This window comes from Lipotes vexillifer, unplaced genomic scaffold (assembly GCF_000442215.2).
Source record: "Lipotes vexillifer unplaced genomic scaffold, Lipotes_vexillifer_v1.1 scaffold590, whole genome shotgun sequence".
NCBI classification, from domain to species: domain Eukaryota; kingdom Metazoa; phylum Chordata; class Mammalia; order Artiodactyla; family Lipotidae; genus Lipotes; species Lipotes vexillifer.
Window position 1 is genome coordinate 615,775 of NW_006778358.1, and position 20,562 is coordinate 636,336.

Below are 20,562 nucleotides of genomic sequence, written 5' to 3' on the forward strand. Positions count from 1 at the left end.
GGGCCACAACTACTGAAGCCCGCGTGCCTAGAGCCCCGTGCTCCACAGCAAGAGAAGCCGCCACAATGAGAAGCCCGTGCACCGCAACGAAGAGTAGCCCCCGCTCACTGCAACTAGAGAAAGCCTGCACACAGCAACGAAGACCCAACACAGCCAAAAATAAATAAATAAATAAATTTATATTAAAAACATACATAAATAAATAAATAAATAAATAAATAAATATATATATATATATATATATATATATATATATATATATAAATGACTGCAAATACATCAACATTCATCCCATGTAGTGGTAGAGTCAATGCCCCTACCTTCAAATCCAGATGACTCTGTGACCACTGTGACTAACAGAATATGGCAGAATAAATGCTGTGTTATTTCTGAACCCAGAACTTAAACTGGCCTCTTCCACTTCCTGTCTCTTGAAAGTCTCTGGAACCCTGAACAACCACATAAGGAGTCTGGTTACCCTGAAACCATCCTGCTAGAGAGGTCAGCTGTAGGCTCTCCAACTGACAGTCTAGCCATCCTAGGCAAAGTTTGGGCACACATTGTTTACCGTCTAGACTAGCCTATTCACCAGCTGAATACCATCAGTGACCTCAGTCCATGCCACATGGAGCAAAACAATCACAGTCGAGCCCCGTCCAAATGTCTGATTGGGGGAAAAAAAACCCTGTGCAATAGGGCTTCCCTGGTGGCGCAGTAGTTAAGAATCCACCTGCCAATGCAGGGGACACAGGTTTGAGCCCTGGTCCAGGAAGATCCCACATGCTGCGGAACAACTAAGCCCGTGCACCACAACTACTAAGCCTGCGCTCTAGAGCCCACGAGCCACAACTACTGAAGCCCGCGTGCCTAGAGCCCCGTGCTCCACAGCAAGAGAAGCCGCCACAATGAGAAGCCCGTGCACCGCAACGAAGAGTAGCCCCCGCTCACTGCAACTAGAGAAAGCCTGCACACAGCAACGAAGACCCAACACAGCCAAAAATAAATAAATAAAATAAATAATTTTTAAGAAAACCTCTATATAAAACCATGAAATATATTACAATGGCTGTTGTTTGAAGTAACTAAATGTAAAAGCAGAACAATGACTTCCCCAAAGGTGTCCACATCCTAATCCCCAGAACCTTGAACATGTTACTTTACATGGTAAAAAGGACTTTGCAGATGTGATTAAGATCTAGAGATGGTGCGATTATCCTGGTTTATCCAGGTGGATCCAAAGTCATCACAAAGGTCCTCATAAGAGAGAAGCAGAAGGATCAGAGTCAGAGAGACAGAGGAAAATTTGAAGATGTTATGATGCTGGCTTTGAAGATGAAGGAAGAGGCCATGAACGAAGCTGGAAAAAACATGGAGTGGATTCTCCCCTAGAGATTCTGGAAGAAACACCTCCCTGCCAACACCTTGATTTTAGTCCTCTTGAGACCTCCAGGACTGTAAGATAATAGGTTTAGTGGTGATTTGTTACAATAGCAACAGGAAATAAATGCATTAAGTGTTAGGGTAGTTTGTTACATGATAATAGACAACCAGAACACAACTCTCCCTGCCATCACACCTCCCCGCATACCTATGTTCAAACAAATCTTTACCTTGCTAGTTCCTGTTCATCATTCAGACCCTCAGCTTAAATTTTTACTTGTAGGCATGTACTGAAGAATATATTCTCAGCATGTAATTTATTTCTGAGATTATATAATATCTGAGTCCCTACAAGATGAAAAGTTCCAGAAGGTGAGGTCTATTTGGTCTATTTGGCTCACCAAAGAATCCCCATTTCTGCATGTGCAATACCTGGCATTCTGTAAATATTCGATGTAAATGAATACAGAATGAATTAGAATATAAATAATATATTGGAGCAAAGGAAACTATAAGCAAGACAAAAAGACAACCCTCAGAATGGGAGAAAATATTTGCAAATGAATCAACGGACAAAGGATTAATCTCCAAAATAATATATAAACAGCTCATGCAGCTCAATATTAAAAAAACAAACAACCCAATCCAAAAATGGGCAGAAGACCTAAACAGACATTTCTCCAAAGAAGACATACAGATGGCCAAGAAGCACATGAAAAGCTTCTCAACAGCACTGGTTATTAGAAATATGCAAATCAAAACTACAATGAGGTGTCACCTCACACCAGTTAGAATGGGCATCATCAGAAAATCTACAAACAACAAGTGCTGGAGAGGGTGTGGAGAAAAGGGAACCCTCTTGCACTGTTGGTGGGAATGTAAATTGATACAGCCACTATGGAGAACAGTATGGAGGTTCCTTAAAAAACTAAAAATAGAATTACCATATGACCCAGCAATCCCACTACTGGGCATATACCCAGAGAAAACCATAATTCAAAAAGACACATGCACCCCAATGTTCACTGCAGCACGATTTACAATAGCCAGGTCATGGAAGCAACCTAAATGCCCATCAACAGACGAATGGATAAAGAAGATGTAGTACATGTATACAATGGAATATTACTCAGCCATAAAAAGGAACAAAACTGGGTCATTTGTAGAGACGTGGATGTACCTAGAGGCTGCCATACCGAGTGAAGTAAATCAGAATGAGAAAAACAAATATCGTATATTAATGCATATATGTGAAATCTAGAGAAATGGTACAGAAGAACCGGTTTGCAGGGCAGAAATAGAGACACAGATGTAGAGAACAAACGTATGGACACCAACGGGGGAAAGCGGGGGGGTTGGGGGGTGATGTGATGAATTGGGAGACTGGGATTGACATGTATACACGAATATGTTTAAAATAGATAACTAATAAGAACCTGCTGTATAAAAAATAAAATAAAATTCAAAACAAACCCTACATTAACACATCATCAAAAAAAAGTAATAATGTATTGGAGCCTTAGTTTGTAAATGTAAATAAAGAAGAAAAACTGTTAGAAGTGTGTTCAACTAATGGAAAGAAGTTTTAAGAATAGAAAATTCTTTTAAAACTTATTATAAAAAGTCCATGAAAGCAAGTGATGGCTGCCTAGATGGGGGCTGAATGCATATTTGAGCATCAGGGAGGAAAAAAATAGCAAGGTTGACCTTTACCCCAAAATATTAACCAACAGTGAAAAAAATCAAAGAATTGAATTTTTGATCATATCACATTCAGCAAAATTCCAAAACAAGAAAAAACTGACCAAAGAGACATTCACACCCTTACAGAAAAAGAATCGAATTGAATTTCTATAAATTGCCTCTTTGACATGGAAAGTTGGACAATATTGGAAAACACAAAAAAGAAATCTACAGTTGTCCCTCAGTATCTTCAGGAGACTGGTTCCAGGAGTCCCCACATATACCAAAATTTATGGATGCTCAAGTCCCTTACATAAAATGGTATAGTATGTAATCTGTGATTCTCAGTGATAACTCTTGATGGTATCTTGAAATATGTCCCCTTACTCGTTTCCCTTTAAGAATATAATCCTAAGGACAATTGGGATCACATAAGAAATGATGCTTCATAATCTGCATTCTTCATAAATGTTTTCTTACATCATTAAACATTGTTTGCTAACGTGTTTTTAATAGCTTAACAGGACTTTTACATACAAATGTCTCAATAAAATATTTTACCAACATTTTTATATTATAAAAGTTAAGAAACTAGAACTACAAATAAAACTCAGACTTGTAAGGTAATTTCCTAGTGTGAAATTCCTAGATCAAAGTACGTATACATTTTTTAAGGCTCTTGATTCACAAGTATCAGTGTTTTCTGATTGTGAGGTATAATAAAAGAAGTTTGAGAAATAAAATATGCTATGTGAAGATTAACAACATAGACTAACACATCAAAAGCTCTGAGAAGTCCAGCAATAAAAAAGAAACCTGCGATGAACTTAGCTTAATAGAAAGATAAATATTTTGAACAATATCAAGATATGTTCTACCCCATATGGCATGAGCTACCACATGAATGTGCTGGTGGTCTCCTTTAGCTTTATGACAACTTCTGTTTTTATGCTTTGAAAGGTTCTTCTACCCCAAGGTCATAAAACAAGTCATCTATATATAATTTGAACATTTAAATCTTTCATCCATCAAGAATTGATTTTGGCATCAGGAACACCTTAGGTTCTCCATGTTCCTTTTTTTAAAATGAGAAGCTGATTTTCCTGTTAGGAATACTGACAAGGCTTATCTCTCTTATCCAATTATAATGCCATCTTTATCATATCCTAAATGGCCATAGATAACTCAATCTACCTTGAGCTCTCTGTTCCATTACACCAAGCTCCACCATACCACATTTCTTAAATACCTGTAAATGCAAAATATATTTTCGTGACACTAGGGAAATGGTACTTTCATTACTCGTTTCCAAAATTTTTCTTGGATATTCTCAAATGCACATGTATTAATTCAACGAATGAGTTCCACATATAAGTAATTCAACATCCATACTGTGATACATATGTAATTGAACTGAATTCATCATGCACATATGGTTAGGTACGTATAGATGATGGATTTTTTCTTCTAGGTTAAGAAAGTAGAATTTGGTCAAGTTTCAAAATTAAAATCATATTGGGGGACTTCCCTGGTGGTCCAGTGGTTCCGAACGCAGAGGACGTTGGTTCAATCCCCGTTGGGGCAACTAGGATCCCACATGCCGCGAGGCAACTAAGCCCACGTGCCACAACTAATGAGCTTGCGTGTCACAACTGGAGAGAAGCCCTCACACTGCAACAAAGAGCCCGCACACCGCAACGAAAGAGCCCGCGTGCCACAAGTAAGACCTGATGCAGCCAAAAAATAAATAAATATATATTTTTTAAAAATCGTATTGGGATTTTCATAATAATTATGCTGAATTCATTTAGGGGAGACTTTTCCATACTAAGTCCTCCTGTCCCAGAACAAGGTTGGATATGGAACTTATGTAAAGTGACTGTGATTAAGCTGATCAAACTAAACCAGCTAATATGCAGATGGACTCACACTGAATATAATTTTTAAATTCAATCCGCATGACCAACACATGAAGTAGATAATATTATTATTCCTGGTTCACAGAAAAGAAAATTAAAGCTAGGTAACTTGGGTCACATATATAAGGGGAGTTACAAAATCACAAAATTTTTGTTGTACAGGTTTTTTTTCCCTCTCATTCCGATTAAATGAAGAGTTCAATCCCCAACTTCATTTTCCAAATACATCCATTAACCAGAATTTAGCTCTGTAAATCTCTGCGATTGGATGAATTCACTTCCCAATCTCCATCCTGACCAGTTCCAATCCAGCGAGACAAAACATCTGAACTTTACAGCTTCCTAGTTTCTAGGAAATAGAATATAGCTGGCAAAAGATAATCTGAGGTCAAGGTTGGTTCTAGGATAATTCTTTTTAAAAAAGTAAAGAATAATATTATTTTCTTTTTTAGGAATGGTTTTTCTAACATTTTCTTCATAACAAGTCAGTGAACCCAGAAAATATGAGCACGTTTGTTAACTGGCCAATTCAGCCATATTTTGTGCCAATAAAATGAAACTTACTTCTCCAATTTCATCAGTTAAAGAACCACAGGCTCTAATTTGGTACTTTGAGATGTCAGTAAATGAAGAATTGAAACAATTCAATGTACTGAGGTTAAAAGAGATTAAAAAGGGATTTAATAAAATTAAGTTGGTGAGGGGAAAGAACATATTTTCCCCTTCCCTTAAAATTGAGGTTGCAGGGAGGGGTGCTGAATAGCCCTAGAATTCTTAGATTTCTAAGTTTATTTCATTTGCTGCTCTAAAATGTTAAAAAATTTTCTGTGAGAAACTGGTTGTTTATAGAGCTTGTATTCAGACAACTTAACCTTTTGGTTTAAAACAGTAAAACATATGAAAACATAGAAACTAGACATATTTTCTATTCTATCTTCCTTTCAACATGCCTATTCTGCTCTAAAAAGTTGTTTGTCGCTTTAACACAAAAGACAACTGAAAACACATTGATAGCAAATATTCCCAGGATGTGCCTCAAGTTTCCCTAAGCAATAGTATTACTCTTTTTTCTAAAAAGTACTATGCTTCTCACATATTACTTTGGTTTTGCACAGCTTTTGTCAGTACAGTCTTTATCACTATAGTTGGAAAGTTAATCAAGAGGTCTACTCCTCCTTAAAATCTTGACTAACAACCCAGTCACTCATTCAATAAACGTGTATTAAATGTTTATTACATGTTAAATACTGTGGTAGCCGCAGGGTATATACAAAGCTGGATAAAACACAGTTCTTTCCTCAAAGAAGTTCAAGCTAGTGCAGGAAGGACACTGTGGAGGTATGAATTGAAGCAGTACAAAATTCTTATGCAGTTGACATCTCGATTGAGCTGTAGCTTATCTTGTGACTGCCACAGAGCACGCATATCTGAGCATATTTGAAGATCTGACGGGGCAGGCCCAACAGAGGTGACAGGTTTGGTTGCTGAGTAGTAGAAAAATCTTAGTAGCAAATGAAATTTCATACTATAAGAACATATGTATAGAGCAATGATTTATAATATACAATACTATAAATTGGTAAAATCAGTGTGTACTGTTAGTTTAAGAAATACTTTTATCCCTGCTCTAACTTTCCTCAAAGTGAGCCCACAGCAGCAGGAACCCTTTGCTTGATTCCCAGATTTATGTCTTGAATATATTTCTCCACTAAAAGGCCCCAGACTCTTTGGGACATGACTTATTCTGCGTCTTGGGCAGAAGAAAAGAAAATAGGATGGACATTCTTTTGTGGCCAGAAAGCAAGGATGGTTTTATAGCCTGAAGGACGGCTAGAAGGGCAAAGGGGATGCTTAAAGGTTTTTCACAGAAGTTGTGAAAAGCCAAAGATCAAAAAGAGAATAATAATTATTAATAATCAGAACAAAGTGAGTTTGTAAATAGAGTCAAAAGAGAAAAGGTAATATAAGTTGCATAAGTCACTATAAGTTATATAAAATACTGTTATATACAACAGAAGATAAACACAATAGAATACTTAAATTTGGACTAATGTTAATGGTAAGGGAGCGTTCGTTGATGGATTCTTTAGAAGTTGGCTTTAGCTGTATCTGTGTAAGGCGAGTGACTACAAAGAAGGCAAGCGAACAGTCTCAAACGTGAGTCCATCACTGATTTCTATAGGAAATTCCCTCCCTCCAAGAATTTTGTGAGTTTGGTAAAGACTGGCTAGCGATTTTCAGGGATGCAGGACAGCGTCACTTTGGGCACCACTACCCCACAAGTCGTTGGAGTATCTCCCCAGCTCCACTATTCCTTCTTCTTCCCATCATCTCCCTCTTCCCTCCCCTGGATTCCCCCCATGTCTCCTTCCTCTGAAGCTCAGAATCTCTACTGTGCAGAGGAATCTAGCTTCCAAAGCCCACATCGGGAAACTCACTCAAACACATGCAGTTATTTGGAAGAACAAATGTCCTCACCCCACCCTGGAAGGCAGTAGCGGTTATAAACAGCTGAAAACTCCCCAGTTATATTTATAATTATTGACTGTATTACTATCTGCTTCCCGCAGACTGCATCTTTATAATAATTCTTCAATCGCCTCTTAATGCTCGCAAAGAATTTCTAAATTACTTGTATATTATTCCCTCCATAATGTGGGTTTTCCATATTTTTTAGGAATACATAGAATGTAAACGAATGTCCTTTACAACTCAAGTGCTTTTCTCTCGTTTATTAATCAGCCTAACAGCCTTGGGAAGTCAGGGACTTCCTGAGGAAGTTAGTTTATCCTCAGGAAGTTATTTCCTGGTCAAAGAGGAAGTAAACAGACATGTTAACCCGAGTTTTAAGGTCAGATTCTGTCCATGACTGTAAAGGGCAAATATTTCCAACATCAGGATATTTGTCCTAAAACGTTGGTTCCCAACTTCCTCCATATTCTTTCTTTGCCTGAGATGAGCTCAGAAGTTGGTTACTGAGTGTAAAACCTTCCAAATAACCCAAACAAAGATGGTGGGTGCACACTGCCACAGAACGATAGCCTATTTGTCACTGACAACCCCAATTATATGGGATCCACGGAAAACCTAATACAAAGAGCGTGCAGCCACTCCGTAACTAACCGTTTTAGTGAAAGAGTGGGTGTTCAACGCACCTTTTGACCCTATTCAATGTTGCCAGAGAAAGGTCTGTTTAGAAGCTTCCCTTTCCCCCACATAAGCCCAAATGGATTTTTCTTCACAATCTAACATGCCATGCTGTATCACCCTCTCCATCCTCCACCTTCTACCCACACAGCAAAAGCCAAGTCCCGGGCTCCCAGGATGCCTTTCCCAACTCCTCCAGCTATAGCATTTCTTCAGATCACTTGTTGGGACACAATCCCATACTACTCCAAACTACTGTTTAACTGTTTCATAAGTGTTTATTTCCCCCAGTAATTGTGAAAGTTCTGGAAGCAGTGGATCTTGTCATAAAATCAAATTCCTCAGGGAACCAAAATAGCTAATAGCAATATTGTGAAGGATGATTGTTTATGGCATTAGAGAATGATGGAGACTCAAGAGCTGCAGGTTGGATGCCCCACTTAAATCCGTTAAACCCAGAGTTAGTTTTGAAAATTCTTCAGGTGGAAGAAGGGTAGAGATCATTCTCTGTGCTACCAGTTTGTGACTAACATACATGTTGTAGCTCCCAATCAGTGCCTAAACAAATGTATTTGAACCTAGATTACATCCTTTTCTAAATTTCCATCTAGTGAAATTACTGATATCTTAAGAATGATCCAAGCTTTTATTACAAACACACTTAGTTGTACTTAGATGAATCAGAATGTCTATATTTGAAATATAGTGATTATTTGAGTGCTTTTTTACAAGTTACAAGATGTAGGTGAAGGAAATAAACATAGAATTTTGCACATGAGATTAGAATACTGAAGATCTGAGAAACTGGCTGTCTCAAGTATTACTTTAAAATGTCCTTAAACACACACACACACACACACACACACACACACACACACACACACACACACACACACACACACACACACACACACACACACACACACACACACACACACACACACACACCACATATACACACACACACACACTCACAGAGAAACGTAATTTCCTTCTGAGACTATTAAATGACATTTTTGCCATTCTGGATAATTCATTTGGGAAGATAATTCCCTCAAGAAATTAAACTTATTTCTTGAGTCTGGGATGGTATTTATAATTTCAATGTACATTTCTAGGTTTACATAACCATTTTCTGGATATTGAGTTGATGAGCTTTCCTCTGCTTAAACTAACCCTCAGATGCAAATGTGACTTCCTTATTAAATTGGGCACATTGAATCTATAAAATGCTCAAATCGCCAGATGTAATTGGTGCAGTTTTTCAAAAGTCACCTAAGTTACAATTAAGCAGTCACTTCAACCATAAAGGAAATTTGATCAGGAAGCAGTAAGGTGCTAATTTAATTACCAAAACACATTAAGCTTCAAAGCTAAAGCCTTGCAAAGCATTCCTAAATGATCCTGAAATTTTAGAGATAGCTAAGTTTAAAATTTAGTTTTTAAAGGCAAAACAAAGCTCTATAATAATCGGTCATCACCTTCCTCATATACTGAATAAAAGTTCCTAAACACCAGTTTTTGACTTTGGAATCTCTTCCTCCCCATAAAGTCCTCCACCCTACCTTCCAATTTGGATAAATGTCATTCTATAACTATTTTATTTATTTATTTATTTATTTATTTATTTATCTGTGCCGCACAACATGTAGATCTTAGTTCCACGTCCAAGGGGCGAACACGCGCCCCCTGCAGTGAAAGCGTGGAGTCAACCATTGGACCGCCAGGGAAGTCGCCCCTTTATAACTATTTCAAAAGCGATTTCTTCAGCGTCATTTTCTTTCTCCGCTTCTTTACATTCCTCTTCCTATGTTATCTATTTGCTCTTGTGTCATAGATAGAATTTCATTCAACTGTAATAGACTGCTTCAAGGTACATTTTCAATCTTCCAAGGCACGTGGTCTGAGATTGGTATCTACCACTTGTGTGCATTTCCAATTTAAGAATAATTCCATGGCTCAGTTTTAAAGGGAAAACAAGCAATACAACTACTCAGTACTTCTATATTACATACACTATAGACCCCATATCATGATTAACTGACATATCAACTTCAAACCCTAACTCTGTCTGGTGCAGTCTGTTAAGGGCACAGTTCTGATAACCGGAAAACTAAGCCTTCAACAGTGCCGTATAAAAGCAACTTGGAATGTTGACTTTTGCTTTCTATAACTGAGGATTTGAAGTCATTTTCTAGACTCTACATGGACACAAAAGTGTTTCCATGCAGAATGTCTGCAACCTAGACACGATTATGAGTTGGCTTTTGAAAAGGTACTTCTCATAAGTACCTTCAAAATATACTTTGATATAAACTTATAACAATGACTAGTGTGAAATTCTCATTACTTTTTGCATGACGATTACAAACCAAGCATTAAGAATAAATCTTAGCACTAAGCACTCAATGCCTATCTTTGCTACCCACCAGTTTTACATGACTTTGGGCCACCCTGATTCTTCCGAGTCTCCCTGTTTTCATCTGCCAAATGGAAACATTCATGCCTACGTCACAAGAGAAGTATGACGATGAAACAAAGATGAATGCAATAATGCTCATGAAAGTACTAGTAAGAGCCTGAAATAGGTGTCCGAGAAATGTCTGTTGAATTTGCTGGATAGTCAAAAAGGCTTTTTGGGAAACAGAATCTACCTTGAGTTAAAAGCATCATCTTTCTCTTCCTGAGTGATTCATGTGAATTTTGTCTGAGGGGTACATTCAAGAAGTAAAAAGATAACATAAAGAAGACAAAGAGAATAAAAGCAAAGCCAAATGCCTGGACATTTTCAAAATAACTCTATTTGGAATTGGTCTAATTTGGGCACCGAAAACATGAGAACCCAGGACTGTATAAATAAACTGGTGATTTTAGGTTCACGGAAAGAACATCACCGCAAATTCTTCACAAATAACTCATTTCAGATGAAACATTTTAAAATGAACTTCTTTCAGGGAGTTAATTAAATGGGCAATTTCACAAAGCAACATTATGCAAATCTACTAAAAGGCTACTTTATAATCATGAGCTGACAACGGTAGTGTCTCCATCTCTGGAAGCGAATCTACTCAAGTAGGTTGAGATCCTTTTGCCATTTGAAGCAGCTCCCCTCCTCCCACTGGAAGGACTGATCTACTGGGGCTCAACAATCTTTCTCAAACTCTTCCAAACAGCCCGCTTCAGCTTTGCAACCAGCTCAAAACAGGCAGCAAGAGATCAGGTGCACAAATGAGAGTTAAATAGCTTCATGCTCCAAAGGTAAAAGCTTTTTTAAAAGGTTATGCTTTTTTCTTGGGCTTCCCTGGTGGCGCAGTGGTTGAGAGTCCACCTGCCGATGCAGGGGACACGGGTTCGTGCCCCGGTCCGGGAAGATGCCACGTGCCGTGGAGCGGCTGGGCCCGTGAGCCATGGCCGCTGAGCCTGTGCGTCCGGAGCCTGTGCTCCGCAACGGGAGAGGCCACAACAGTGAGAGGCCCGCGTACCGCAAAAAAAAAAAAAAAAAAAGGTTATGCTTTTTTCTAATTGGACCATCTTTCACCAAAACATTACTGTGTCAGACTCCTGCTTGACAATGTACGAGGTGTGTAATCTTGAGCAAATCTCTTCAGTTCTCTGTGCCACAGGAATTCCTTTGTAGAATGACTGCAGTAGATCAGAAAATTGCCAAGAATTTTTGTAGCTCTAAAAATTCTCGGATTCCACGGCTGTCCGGCTTGATAACCAACATGTATAAACAGCCATCACACCTATAAATTGTGTTGTCCATGAGTTCAGTATGTAAACTTGAGTGTGATTAAAGAGCAGCTGAGTGAAGCTGACTCTTCATCAGCCAACTGCATTTGGCCTTTGAACTAACCACTTCATTTTCCCCCAGCTCAAGAGAAGGCTGAGTTGTTGAGATGCCACCCTTAAAGCCACACCCTCATGCCCCGCCCCCCACCCCCACCCCGGTCGACCGCCCATTCCACGAAAGAAGCCCAAGCTCAGCTTCCTATGTCTAGGAAGCTTCTTCGTGATCTAACCTTCTGCTCACAGCTGGACATGACTTTCAAAGAGCTGAAGGTCAAAGGCCATTCTTTCCAGTACAAGAGAAAACACCCTGTGGGTGAGAAAGACAGAACAAGTTGGAAGAGAAAGAATAGTAATACAATTAAGCTATGGTTTATGATGTTGGAATGCAGATTTTGTTGGGAAAAAAATGGAAAGTTCTCCAGCTTTCTACACTTGAACCCAAACCCCCTACAGTATCAGGAAACCAGGAACTTAAACTGTCACAAGAAATATAATAGGTCTTAAAGAAAGCCTATATCGTATCAGAGAGAAAGCACTGCAGGCTGCCAATTCCTTGAAAGGGGTGTGGCTTTAGAGTCACAAATTAAGACTCATGAAAGTTTTGCATGAGATTTTGGAACAGAACACTACCATCAGGTAAAAAATGCCATTCTCTTTTGGATTAAAATCAAATTGTATCATCATCTGGGCCCACCATCCTAGAGGAACAGCCTTATGACTCGAGATAGAAAGCAAAGACATAAGCCCTTAGCAAAGAATCCGACTTGGAGTAAATAAATGGGATGCTTCAACCATTAGGGGTGGATGCTAACATGTTTAAAACCTGAGCTGAGGTTAGCAACTATCCAAGAAAAGCTAAAAAATAAATTAATTAATTAAAAGGCTGGGAAATCTGTGGGTCTATAATCTCTCCCGTCTTCCAGAGCTTCATGGGAGAATATGCACATACAATAGGTCAACTCTGACAGGGCACCACACGCTGGGCTATGAACCCTCCTGGTCCAGGGATTTGTTATGAAGGCTTTCAGGCCAGTTCCGGCCCCAGGGCCAGAGCATCTCCAGAGAAGCTTCCAGCCTCCAGCCCTGCACTTTGTACTGGCCAAGACTCAGCCTCTCACCTCTCAGAGTTGGGAGGCAGCATATTAAAAGAATGGCTTGTGACGGTTTAGATATAAGTCTGAAGGTCAGGCAGCGGCCCCCCAAAACACTTTTTCATGTGTAAAATTCAATGAGTTTTAGTAAATTTACTGAGCTGTGTAACTATCACCACAATCCAATTTTAGAACACTGTCATCTCCCCCATAAGACAGTTCATCACTGTTCCTGCTGCCAGGCCCAGGTCAGTGCCTGTTGTGTGTCCTTCCCTTCCCTCCACTCCCAGGTCCTCAGTTTATTTCCCAGCATACGTTGCATAGAGTGGTTATGCACATGTTTCCCAGTAAGAGACAGTGCCTGGGCCATCAGCTACCCTTTGGAGGTTGGACACAAATGCACACATGTGCACACACACAGACACACACACACACCACCCAGGGAGCTGGTACAACACCCCTCATCCAGCCCATCAGGGAGAAGTCCAACATGCATGCTCCAAATGCTTCCAACCCAGCTGTTACAGGTATGGTCGCGGTTTTCAAAAGCTGCAGGAAGGGCCTCCCTGGTGGCGCAGTGGTTGGGAGTCCGCCTGCCGATGCAGGGGATACGGGTTCGTGCCCCGGTCCGGGAGGATCCCACATGCCGCGGAGCGGCTGGGCCCGTGAGCCATGGCCGCTGAGCTTGCGCGTCCGGCAACGGGAGGGGCCACGACAGTGAGAGGCCCACATATGGCAAAAAAAAAAAAAAAAAAAAAAAGCTGCAGGAAAACTGAATATTACCCTCCACAAAAGATATTATGTTTAGAACTCAGGATCATGCAGACCCTTAAACTGAGGATCCTCCCTGTGCTTCTTGAAGACAATACCCAGGAATTCAGAGGCAAAAACTCATAAGAAGATCAAAGAACTGAAGAAAATAACCATAATCATACAGCTTCCAGAAAGTCAGGCACACCACTTACCCAATATGCTTTTTAACAGCAAAGGTTAAATTCAGTCCTAGAAAACAGTGGAAAGAGACTCAAAGAAGCATCTTTAAATGTGTTCTTGTTTAGCGTGTATAAGAAATCGGTGTCCAACTTCTGTTTTCTTTTCTTTCGTCAGTGTGTTGCATACAGTGGCTACCTAGGTGTTTTCTGGTAGGAGGAACCGTTAATGCCATCAGGTAAATCCACCTTGTGGAGGTCAGAAAATGTGAGGCCCTGACTGCTCGTCCTGAGAGGTGGACCTGGCCTCTGTCACCTGTGCACTGAGAAAATGAGCACTGGCTATTGTGCTTCTATCTGGAAAAACTAGACCCATAATATGAGACCATTCAGTGGCAAACAACCCTGAAACACATTTTAATGTAACTAATACCCACATCAAATTCATTTTTTAATATTTTAAAATTTTCACTGATTGAAAAACAGTGGCAAAATGGATTCATGCAAATAAATAGCAAAACAACACATTCTTTTAAAAAATTTTTAGATAAGCAAAAACTGGATAGCATCTTTCATAACGACGAGGTTCTTCCACTTACGAGTTCGGAAAAAACTCCGTATCAATTTTGCCCAGTTGCTAAAAATTCTGTTTCATATAAACATCACACATTTTCCCATTTTTCTCTCCTGAAAACGCACTGTGACCAAAATGTATGAAACATTGACTGGGCCTACATCAAAAGGATCTTCCTAAGAAAATGGCAAAACAAAAATGAAAATTTTTTCATAGTTATACAGCTTTTTTTGAAGCATAAAAGCGGACTCTTTTTTTTTTTTTTTTTTGCGGTACGCGGGCCTCTCACTGTTGTGGCCTCTCCCGTTGCGGAGCACAGGCTCCGGACGCGCAGGCTCAGCGGCCATGGCTCACGGGCCTAGCCGCTCCGCGGCATGCGGGATCCTCCCGGACCGGGGCACGAACCCGCGTCCCCTGCATCGGCAGGCCGACTCTCAACCACTGCGCCACCAGGGAAGCCCCAGACATTTTAAAAATGCATGAAATCCCATGGCCCCTTCCCCCAACCTTTGCAACAGAGCTCATATATTTTTGTATTTTCTATTTTTGAAAAGGAGAAAAAATATTAAGAGAACTTAAATCCAGATAGGGAAACCCGGAAGAATTATTTCACATACTTTTAACTTTCTATTTTCACAGCCACTCAAATTAGACAAATTACTGTGACAAGCGTGACTGTAAAATAATGATGGAAAGAAGTGATAATCTTACAAAACATAGATTTCTGATTAGAGCAGATCATAAATCAATTAAATTGAAGTGATTTCCACTCTGGCTTTTAAGAATCAAAGCGAAGGTCTAAAAATCAATTTACCCAATTTTCACATTACCTTAACTGAATTTCAAGAATGATCTAATCCCCATATTTGAAAGAACAGGCACAAAATTAAAGCTGGATTGCTACCTGATTCTTCACTACATTAAGGAGAACACCCCAATCTGTTTGCCACAGAATGCTGGTAAAAACAACGCTAAGGCACTAAACACAAGGGAATACAATCCAGTTGTAAAAGCTATTTATCCATCAGTCTGGGGATAATTAACCCAGAGAAGATAATTCTTATTTGAAACACACCAAGTCAAAGAATACCCAAAGAGAAGATACACACAACAGAAGTAAAGCATCATCATTAATGCATATCCTGTAATGCAGATCAAAAGCAATCAAACAACTGACATGACCAACACCAGGCTCTGAGTGCGTTTCCCCATATTACAAGCAGCAGAAATTAAGCCTCTGAAACAAGGACTGGAAATGTTGTTTCCACAACACCCTGAACACTAGGAAAGTAGGCTCTATACAGTGTCGTGAGAAAATCAGCTGACACCTCACAAGTCTTTCATTATAAACGGCATTCGTGTCTTCCATGGACCTTCATTCAACAATGCGTTCAGAAAGAACTCGTCTTCAGAAAAGAAGTCATTTAAATGTGTTTCACCTTAAAATAAAAGGAGCCGATTCCATAATTGGGTCAACTTTCCACTAAATAACTACAATAGAAACAATGATTTCCACACTCGAACGAGTAAGTAATAACTGAAAAGCTTCTCAACTATTGGGAAGCAATTAAATTCCAACATGTGCTACTACATACAGTCAAATTTTTTATCAAGAATATCAGTGCAACCAATCTTTGTTCTGACAAGCAGGACTTTTCACTTACTCTTTAAAGAATCAAACAAACCTCTTTTCCTACTCCCCAGGTAGTGGGAATAGTTCAAGTTCTACAAATCCCATGACTATGACCTTCCCATTATCAAAATCCTGAATTCCAGGTGTGCCTATTTTGAAAGTTCTTGCAGGAACTTTCAACTGCAGCATAAAGATTTTACAATCATAATGTTTTTCATACTGAAAAACAAGATACGTCATTCATAAACACTTCCCAAAAGTCAGCCTGTTATATTTTCACAAAATAACAGCATTTACCTTAAACCACATCAAAACAACTTTAGTAGAGGGTGACAGCAATGCAACAAAAAAGAAACCTGGGAAAACCTTGGCCTTCTCATATTTAAGAATCTCATATGCTTCCACTCAGTAGAACAGAACTGAAACTCACACCTTTTACGTGTCTTCCAAACACAGCCAGCACTGTGACCAGAGCACAAGAGATAATGAAGAGCAGATGCCTACCTTCACTGGTAGCCACATTCTTCTGGGCTTGGGTCGGCGTGTGATCTGTACTTGAACTCACGTCGGATGAGATGCTTGAGCTGCCTTTGCCTAGAGAAAACAGGAATGAGCAGCTTTTGAGTTTTGTAATTTCAGAACTGGACCGTGCCTTCCACTCCATCCCTTACCAAGCCATATCACTTGTTTCCAAGAAAGAAGCCATAATACCAAGAAAGGAGTTCATTAGGTTCCTTGCCTTAGGCATTAAGTATCTTTTGGGAAATAGCTGACCCATGTCATAGTAGAACTAAAGCCCTATTATAATATGGCTTGACTATAAATTCAGACAAGATTATAAAACACAGTCAAATATGATAACATAATCTTGTTTTGGCATACATGTGGATAAGAGCGTCCATGCGGGAAACACATCTACGGTATTAAGTTTTTCTTTGCAACTATAAACTATACGTTTCCTAATAAAGGATAAAGACAAATCTAAGAATGAGGCATTAGCCAAGGAGCAAGAGCCAGCTGGCTCCAAACAGCTGCATCACCTTAAAAAGCAAATTCCCTGCTTTAATGGGTTCTTCATGAAAACAAAACAAAAAGGGCTTCCCTGGTGGCACAGTGGTTGAGAGTCCACCTGCCAATAACAGGGGACGCGGTTCGTGCCCCGGTCTGGGAAGATCCCACATGCCGTGGAGCGGCTGGGCCCGTGAGCCATGGACGCTGGGCCTGCGCGTCCGGAGCCTGTGCTCCGCAATGGGAGAGGCCACAACAGTGAGAGGCCCGCGTACCGCAAAAAAAAAAACACCCACTTTGTTTTTCTAATGCAGGACTTCTCATATGGGGGTGCCTCTCCCTCAGGTGGACATCTGGTAATCAACTGGGGAAGGTGTGCTACTGGATTCTAGTGGGTAGAGGCCAGGGATGCTGCTCCACATCTTACAACGTATACAACGGCACCTCATGAGAAAGAATTATGCAGCCCAGAACATCAATTTGCTGAAGTTGAGAAACCCTGGTCTAAATAACCTCACCTCAGCTCACAACTGAGTTTCTACTCTTCTAAATTTTAATTTGAACATATACATTAATATTGCAGACATTCTGCAAATGCACATGAAAGTCTACAAATATGAACCACACTCACTGCCTCGGGAGGGAAGTGCCAATGACCATGGTGGACAGCATTCTAAGATGATCCCCATGGTACCTGCTACAGGCTGAATGTTTATGTTCCCTAAAACTCATATCTTAAAACCTAATCCCCAATGCCATGGTATTTCGGAGGTGATTAGCCTTTGGAGGTGATTAGGTCATAAGGGTAGAGCCCTCATCGATGGGATTAGTGCCCTTATTGAAGAGACCCCAGAGAGCTCCTTTGCCCCTTCTACCATGAGGACACAGGGAAGAGATGGCCGTCTACGAACCAGGAAGCAGGTCCTCACCAGACAGCTTGATCTCAAACTTTTCAGCCTCCAAAACTGTGAGAATGAAATATCTGTTGTTATAAGCCACCCAGTCTATGGTATTTTGTTGTAGCAACCTGGACAGGTTAAGCCAGTGCCCATGCCCTTGGTAACCTGCTCCCCTTGAGTATGGATAGAACTTGCAATTTGCCACTAAGCAACAGGACATGGCAATGGTGAGAGGATTTTGCCAACGTAATTAAATTTCCTATAGCATTAACTTTAATCAAAAGGGTGATTATCCTGGGTGGGCCTGACCTAAATACATAAGTAAACCCTTTAAAAGAGCCTAGAGGAGAGAGATCCTTCCTACTGGTCTTGAAGAAGCAAACCACCATGAGTTCCACAGCTGCAAGGAAATGAATTCTACCGATCCCACATGAGTCTGGAAGAAGACCCCAACCTCACATGAGAAAGCAGCTCTGGTCAACACCTTGACTGCAGCTTTGCAAGATCCTGAACAAAAGACCCAGCTGATCCAAGCCCAGAATCGTGACCCAAGGAAACAGTGAAATAATAGATATCTCGTGGTAAGCTGCTGCTAAATTCATGGTAATCTGTTATGCAGCAATAGAAAACTAAAACAGTCACCAACCAATTACATCCCAGATGAACTCTTTTCACACCACAAGTTATGATCTAAACTCTTACATTAAGCTGAGAAACACTGTTTTCCAGTAGTCTTCCCGGCATAGTGTACACACCCCAGTTAGGCAGAGTGAGTTTATAGTCTATAACAAGGACAAAGTAGAAAAGCACAAATGGGCTTCAATTGAAAGAGCTTCAGGATTTTGTTTGCTAATGTTGAGAGTAATGGAACAATCCAAGTTCATGGGCGACATCACCAGAGCAGTGAAGTTCAAGGGCTGTTGCTTCTCACCACTGCTCATTGTAACTTATGGCTCTGAAACAGTTCTGTTATTCCCATCATTTCTGCCTGTTTCACATCCTCCTCTCTCAGAGTTAGCAGACAGTGCAGAAACTCTCCATCAGTATGTGTCAGGCCTTTGTGGCAGCATTTATATGAGTCAGGCAGCACCATTTATCTGCCATGGTTCACCCTTGGTGGGGGCTGACATGTTGGACCTGGTACCTAGTTAGAAGTACGTCAACCTGGTCTCTGATCTCAGTCTGCTGCTCCCTTGTTCTCTGACCTTGGACATTCACTTCTCAGTGTCGACATCTGATAGGGGAGATGGTTGGACTAAGTGATTCCCAGCAGCTCAAATAGTCTATGATTCTACGAGTCCATGGTCATTCCTCAAACCTGAGTCATGCAACTGCTACTGTAATATGGCAAAAAAAAATTATTGTGCACCACTAACTTACAGAAATTATTTCTATTATATTGTCACTTGTGATGCACAAGTGGAAAACTAGAAATGACCTCCATCTGCCTTAGATCTGATTCAACAATAAGACCAAAACAAACTAACAAACTGGACATGAAAACAATAAAACCCATAAAATTCAAATGAACAGCATTAATTTAACATGGCAGATGGTGTTATTTTGCTGAGATTACATTGCCTTTGAAAACGTAAATACAACACTGGCTCCTGAAGCCAATGGGCTCTTGGTTTGGGCATGTCCTCACTACCCCGGCCCTCTGGGGACTCGCCCTGCCCACCACTTCCATCCACTTGAACCTGGGGAGTCCTTCCTGCTACAACAGGGCGCACGTCAGTTGGCCCTCACTTGCTCTGACTGTATCATTCACGCGCTTTCAGTCTGCTCCTCTTTCATTCCTTATTGGCCTATAACCGCTGAAGGAGAGCTCCCTCCTTAAAAGCCAGGTGCAAACTTGGGCAATGAAATCTTGTGGGAGGACTATGCTACAAAGAGGACCGGTATGCAAGCATCGTCTTTAAGATCAACATAAAAATTAAAGCACAAAAGAAAACAACAAATTTCAGGAGAAATTTTCAGACAGATCTGAAAATGTGTGGGCAGATCCCTCAGAAGACCACGATCTGCAGTATAGGAAATTCTGGTCTATGAAGAAAGGCAAGAAGATTGGGGAAACACATACTATTATTAATGATGTTTCTAATAAATAGCTAACACTGAGCGCATAAGCTGTGCTGCATAGTCCAGTAAATACTTTAGATGCTTCATCCTATTATTCACCTGCCCTACAACTCTTGTGTCTCAACCTTTGTTTCATGATTGCCCTCCCTCCAAGGAAACTTTTTAGACATTTTTCCTTATCACCCTCCAACTGAAATTGTAATACCACAGATGTACTGCAGATTTGTTATGTACTGTGTATATATATATATATATATATATATATATATATATATATATATCTGCTTTTTATATAAAAAGAGTAAGATTTTCACTCCCCTCCACCCCAAGAACCAACTTTTGTCCCCTTGGGGGTGATATCACCTCCATTAAGAATGTATGTCTTGGGCTTCCCTGGTGGCGCAGTGGTTGAGAGTCCGCCTGCC

General features: G+C 40.2%; 1 protein-coding gene across 2 annotated transcripts in view; it reads right to left on the minus strand.

Annotated features, from left to right (window-relative positions):
- The window catches only part of FBXL7 (F-box and leucine rich repeat protein 7), a 423,718-nt gene that overhangs the window by 292,680 nt on the left and 110,476 nt on the right, over positions 1 to 20,562 (minus strand). The window contains exons 1-2 of one of the 2 annotated variants that reach the window (XM_007451610.1): positions 17,782 to 17,785; positions 16,653 to 16,742 (exon numbers count right to left, since the gene is read on the minus strand). Coding sequence is in view for 1 of the 2 variants with exons in the window: in XM_007451611.1 (XP_007451673.1) it covers positions 16,653 to 16,742 (90 nt within the window). In the remaining variant the exon portion in view is untranslated. Of the gene's footprint in view, positions 1 to 16,652; positions 16,743 to 17,781; positions 17,786 to 20,562 lie in introns of those variants that run through there. The other variant, XM_007451611.1, reaches the window with a different exon arrangement.